Raw genomic sequence first — 6,236 nt, 5'->3', positions numbered from 1 at the left:
TGTACTTGATTTGGTTAAAACACTATTACTCAAGCCTCACACTGCTGAAAGGAATTTCAGTACAAAGGAGATATTTTCATAGCATGGTAAGCTAAAAGGAAAACCACCTTTTAGTGAACCGTGCCTTTCAGAAAATCACCGAAGAGTTAGGACTAGTGTGGCTGTTATCGCCTTAGGGAGATTAACACACTACATCAGGAACAAATAAATAAATCACACATGGCTGTCAGGCAGACGTGGGAAAAATGATTCTTCTTTACTGAAACTATTGGATCAAGTGACCTTGTTTTGACCTGGGTTTGGGCAGATGCCAGTCCCAGTGGGACAAACATAAGAAGGCTGTACTTGAGATGGCTTTGGGCTTTCACTTATTTTCTTTTTGTTGGGCAGAGTTTTAAAATAACAGAGAAAAATCAAAACCACTCGAATAACTGATGTATTTATTTTCTTATATACACTTAAATATGGCACATCTGACAGTAGTTGTACAATAAACTCAAAATGATACTCAAAGCTGGACAGTAGATCAAATAACTCAGTGCTGAACCTATTAGAAGCCAAATCCTGTACACTGAATTTCTGAAGAAAGTTTCACCCAGGAGCTGCATTAGCTAAGGATTCAGAGGCTAAGGTTATCTGGTCTCAGTTTCTGAAAGCCTGGCTGCTGACTGTGACTATTACCAATGTACCAGCTTCATCTTCCGTAACATTGAACTGGCTCTTTCCACTCTTTCTTCCACGCAGCCAGCAATTCATTGGTTCTTGTTACCTCTTAGAGAACAATTATCAATGTCCCAGAGGATTCACCTGCAATTAGTGATTACTCTAATAAATAAATGCAGACTGGATTCATGCTTCTGCCATTAATGTGGAAGATGTTCGTGTTTACTATTGTTTCAAAGTCAGTGACAGCTACTTTGCAAAGCAGTGGATTTTCGGAGAACAGGGGAAGCTCAGTCAAGGAGTTTCTTTGCTTTGGGACCCATGAGAACCTCTCTTCTCCTTCGGACAACGACAATGCCTGGGACATGTTGGTTTTGCAGTTGGGCATGTTCTGGGTTGTGATGGACATTTGTCCTCACAGCTGTTTGATAAAGGAGGAAAAAAAACAAAAAGAGAGAAGCATTATAATATGACAATTCTTCACTGTCACATTCCTCAACTTCTTCACCATTGAACACTGCAATGCTCTCTAGATAACGTTTGGGAAAATGTCGACACCCTACAACCCAGGGAGACAAGACTTTGCTGCCCGACAGGTCTCATCTACAGCAACATGTCTTGCTGTTGTCCATCTGGCCACAGTCACAACCTAAGTAATGTTTTCATTTCTTGAGAGCAGTGGAATCCAGAATGTCAGCACTGGATAGTGCTGCCCTCAAATTCTGCAAAGTACCTTAGCTCACCTGATGCTTCAGCTTTGGTCCTTCAGGAATACTGGGTATAAAAGTCTGGCATAGAAGTCCTGTGTCCAGATTATAGTAATTTCTAGTAGCCAAACTCATGTTAACAAATGACTGCATTGATCCCCTCCCACCCCTCTGAAATACATAAATGACCAAGTCTCTCATGCTCGCTTTCAGCTCTGCTGATTCTTTTAGCTATTTTTATACTTCTTGTCAACTATTTAATGCTTGTCCATATTTTCAAAGCTGAACCTAAAGATGCAAAAGTCACTTCTTCCACAGCTGCTTCTCCATGAATGAACCTATGAAGTCTATGAGAATGAACCCTGTGGGTGACCGTTCAGTGAACTGCAGCTCTTCTCAGGTACCCAGGGAAACTGGATGCTGACTGTCCTTACATAAACTTTCAGATCAAGCTACTGCACATTCCTGGGTCTCTACATGGGACAAAGGCTTTCTGGGACATTTAAAAAATAAACTAATGCATGAAAACGGGTATTTTAATAGGACATTTTCAATCTACGTTTTGGCAAAGAAACCTCAAGACTAGTTACACAAAACAGTTAGGGAAATGCATGGAGTGTAACAGCCCCAGAAGAGTTTTCCTGCTTTTCAGTGGAATCAGAGCTGACTGAGTGGGTTTGTATGTGTACAACATTGCATTACCTCTAGAAAATCCCTTGCTCTGAGGAGGACAAACTGAATAAGGAATGTGCTGTGTGGTGTGGATGCCAACGTAGGGAGCCTTTGTCCCTAGACGTCCGTGAGAGTGCATTCGGCTGTCGCAGAGAACACGGGATAGGTTCTACCTACCTACAAATGCAAGACTCGGTATCTCACTGTAAATCCCCTGTGTCACACAGTAATTTCAGTTGTAGCACAGTTTTAATCATCATTCCCTTAAGATTAGGGGAAAAAAAGTATTAAATATTGGTAGTAGAATAGCATCCTTGTCCAGATTTCTTTAAAACATGTTAATTAAATAAACCTTACACTCCTTCTATTATTATACAATCTTTCTAGTATTGTAAATATCACCTCTATTATTATTATCTCCCTAACTGCAGCAAGGTATTTAATCCTGGGTGGACCTCCTTTTTAATTTAGCGCTTGGCACCTCCAGCATCTACGCAAGCTAATTCAGATCTTGCAGCATAAGACACTGACTGACAAGGAACACTTACCTGCAGGTTTCAGCATGAAATATCTTGTGTTTTAGAGCACAGCTCTCCTGGCTCTCCCTACACAAATAGCAGCTGCAGTTCTCTTTACTTTGAAAGAAATCTGTGGGACACTTCTGTCTACAGATGCATTCACAATTTTCTTCATCAAATTCCATATGTTGTCCACACATAGCCAGCTCAGCTAGAGGAGGGAGTCCTGCAATAGCACAGACATCTTTTAGCAGTAAGCTTTACATGTCTAAATCCTGCTTTTGAAGAGGATTGCAACCACTAGGACTCACACGTATTCTCTGATAGATTCTAGTCTTCGGAATTTCTGTTGTAACTTACAGTGCAGAAAAGGACTTGAGAGGATTGGGCTTATTATTTCACTTACTCTAATATTGCTATTTCTTGTGGGTTGAATTCTGCATAAAAATACCTTATTTTGAGGCTGTGTATTAAAAGAGCCTAGTGTTAGCTTTTGGAACGCACAAATCTTTACTGGACAGCAGGTTTTAAAAAGAAAATCTGAAAAAGGATTTAGTCTGTACCCATGACAACAATGCACATCCATGCAAACTGTCACATTCACCACTCAATCCATATACTGTGGAAATTTTGCAAAAGTAATGCTATGTCTAGTAAGGTGCAAGCTGATCTAGTGCTTCAATAAGGAGCATATGCACACTTGTCAGTTAAAGATAGAAGAAAATACTTTGTTTCAGAAACAAAACCCCAGCCAAGTGAACACACTGTCTACTACCTCATCTATCTTCCCTCAAAATACACATCTGGAGTACAATATGAAGCTAATCCTAGCAAAAAGGGAACACATTTTGTGAAAGCTTTATTAAAATGCTAGCAGCACATCCCCGGTTAAAGGTCATGGCATATAATGTGTCATTGGGAAGGTAATTTCCTGTAGTTTTACAATTAGTTCTTGGATTTAACCTATGGAATGTGGAATGTAACCTGCGTCCGTGACCTCTGCAGCCTGAGCTCTGATCTCAGTGTCCAGAAAAGGCTTGCACATTACTTGAAAGAAACCTTCATTGTTATTTACTTAACGCTGGAAAACCAATATCCAGACAGAATAAAACCCAAGTCCTATTGGAAAAGAAGAAGGAATCTGCCCCAAATTCTTGGAAGACAAACCTCTTTCTCAGGGTGATAAATCTTGGCGTATGTGAAGTGGTGTAGAGTGTTTTGGTCTCACTTTGTTTCAACCTCAAAGACAGATTTAAGTTATTTTGTCCCAGCCACTGCCAAACACAATGTACTTCAGAGAAGGATATTTTATCTGAGGAAATATTGAGTCTATGTCAACAAAAGCTGTAATTCAACAAGCCACAAATTTTAATGCTCCAAGCTGACCTTACAAAAGGCTAAGAGTTAAAAGGACTCTGGCTATTCACAGTCCTTTGGACTTACTCTGAAATACAGAGTACTAATCCTTTCTTCAGTGAAAAATCTAATGAGCTTAACTACCTAACCTGGTGATCAGATGATCTGATCCAGAGTGAGAACAGATCCTACAGAAACCACTATGCAACTGATGTCTTGCTTGTTAACATCAGGAGATTGTAATCAACAGACCAGTTTATGAGGTTATTTAGTTTTATTTTAGCTTGATAGTCTAGGAATTGCTTGCCAGCTTGCTCCTATTGTTGCCTTGGATGGTTTATTCTTTTGCTTGCTGCATGTAGGTTAAACTACAAAGGCAAGGCTTCCTTCTGTGTCCATCTGCTCTAGTGCTATGATGATTTTATTTTGACCAGTAAAATTTCCTGAGAAAAACAATTTTTCAAAAACCTTATGCAGGGCTTGGAGAAATTTTAACTTCTCTTAATGTTTACTGCTAGTAAGTTCTTTAGACTTACACAGTTACCCCCTAGAATATTTTCTGCAAATTTCCTTGACAGATTAAAGTTTTCCAGGAAAATCAGAGAGAGAAGGGAAGTAGTGTACACTTCTATGAATTTTATCCTCTTCCATTTCCTTCCACAGACCTGAAGGGGTATACATACATACTCCTGAGGATGTATGGCCTATCAGTTTGAAAGCTTCCTAAATACCTTAATATTATCATAAAAGTAGACAAATACTTTGAAAGGTCATATAATCTTTCACATTGACTGCAGCTAATAGGCAGGACTGATTTTGCCTGTCTTATTCCTGATTAAGTCTGTTCTTAAGAATTTCCCACAATAAAGATTCAGCACCTTCCCTATGCAATATATTCCAGGGCATATTTTTTTCCCTACAGTTAAAAAGTTTTCCCTAATGCCCATCATACAATTTAAGGCCCATGTAAAATTAAAATTGATCCAATGTGCCTGCTTCACTAACTCTTTTTAATACTTTCCTATTTCCTATCCAAGCTGCTAATACAAGGGGAGTAAAACATCCAAGCAAAAAAACATGAGATGGGGATAAGTACATACGAGTGTTTATTTTCAGGTGAGTTTCTACACCATAAGCCAAGTCTATCTAGAGATGTAGAATCAAAACTCTAACTCTCTCAATGAAAAAAAAGGGACAAAACCAAAATGAAACACAAGCAGCCTGAAGATAGTCAGCAAGAATGTCCATTTGTAATTTCATTTTTACCTTCTCGTCTGTTGGTGTGCTGTGCATCTACAACACATTCACATTTGTCACTATCCCAGATCCATCCATTATGGCAAAGTTTGTTGGTAAAGGGGCATCTAAAAAAAAAAAAATTAAGATAGGAATTAAAAAAGAAAATGAGGAGCATCAGTGTAGTCATTTGGCAAAATGAGCCTGCTGGTACGCTGGGTCTGCTCTTGTACTACGTGAAGGTAGGGCATCTGAGTGCATTACTGCTGCAAACAGAAAACCTTGGGACTGGATAGTTTTGCTGATAGGGCTGAGCTGTCTGGCTCCCAGCACCTAGAAGGAGCAGGTACAGCATGTATTTCAGATTATGTCCTTGGGAAACAGCTACAATTTCGCAGCTCCACTTTTCCATAAAACAGCTCTACCCCATCCAGGGTAGTCTTTGTCTTACTGTATTCATGCCATGTAACTCTATTCAATTTTGCCATGCTGCCAGAAAGTGCAGCTCCCGTTTAAATTTGCCCATGCTTAAAGATGCACACTGGACTGTTTTCAGGGTCGGAGGGGCCAGTTTGACATTTAGGCACTTTGCTCTGGGAGTGGAACTCACAAACTGGAGGAAGGCTGAGGTTCTTCTATATTTGTGTAGGAAGAGGATTTGGAGTGGCCAGCAGGCTGAGTGAGGGCTGGAGTGCTTTTGCTAAAATGCCACCTCTCTCCCAGCCCAGATGTCTAACTGAAGGGCAGTTTTGGGGGCAAGCCTACATGCAGGGCTAGACAGAGACATCTGAGCTGAGTTCCAGTGAGTCACTCAAGCTATCTGTATTTCTAGAGTCTTTGTTAAATTAATGTAGCCTGTTCTCACCAGGACTACAGGTATTTTATACCATATTTTGGAGTTAGATGTGAGATCATTTTTCTCCAGCCAATGAGCCTGACATGCAAACTAAGAGTGGACCAGAAAGTGAAAAGTCATGATTCACATTGATTCCAACCTGACATGCCATGAGGTATTGCAGAGGGCTTTAGTTTGAGCACAGCACTCTGTGACCTGGCTAAATAATGCACAAGCAGAGTTGCTTGT

General features: G+C 40.0%; 1 protein-coding gene across 2 annotated transcripts in view; it reads right to left on the bottom strand.

Moving 5' to 3' along the window:
• Positions 1-425: 425 nt before the first annotated feature.
• VEGFD (vascular endothelial growth factor D) overlaps positions 426-6,236 on the bottom strand; it is a 32,029-nt gene continuing 26,218 nt past the window's right edge. The window contains exons 5-8 of one of the 2 annotated variants that reach the window (XR_008575458.1): positions 5,183-5,280; positions 2,591-2,786; positions 2,220-2,305; positions 950-1,084 (exon numbers count right to left, since the gene is read on the bottom strand). Coding sequence is in view for 1 of the 2 variants with exons in the window: in XM_054813231.1 (XP_054669206.1) it covers positions 958-1,084; positions 2,591-2,786; positions 5,183-5,280 (421 nt within the window). In the remaining variant the exon portion in view is untranslated. Of the gene's footprint in view, positions 1,085-2,219; positions 2,306-2,590; positions 2,787-5,182; positions 5,281-6,236 lie in introns of both variants that reach the window. The other variant, XM_054813231.1, reaches the window with a different exon arrangement.

The sequence above is a fragment of the Grus americana genome, chromosome 1 (genome assembly GCF_028858705.1).
Source record: "Grus americana isolate bGruAme1 chromosome 1, bGruAme1.mat, whole genome shotgun sequence".
Classification (NCBI taxonomy): Eukaryota; Metazoa; Chordata; class Aves; order Gruiformes; family Gruidae; genus Grus; species Grus americana.
Note: the sequence above shows the minus strand (reverse complement) of the source record. Positions and strands in the feature narration are given on the sequence as shown.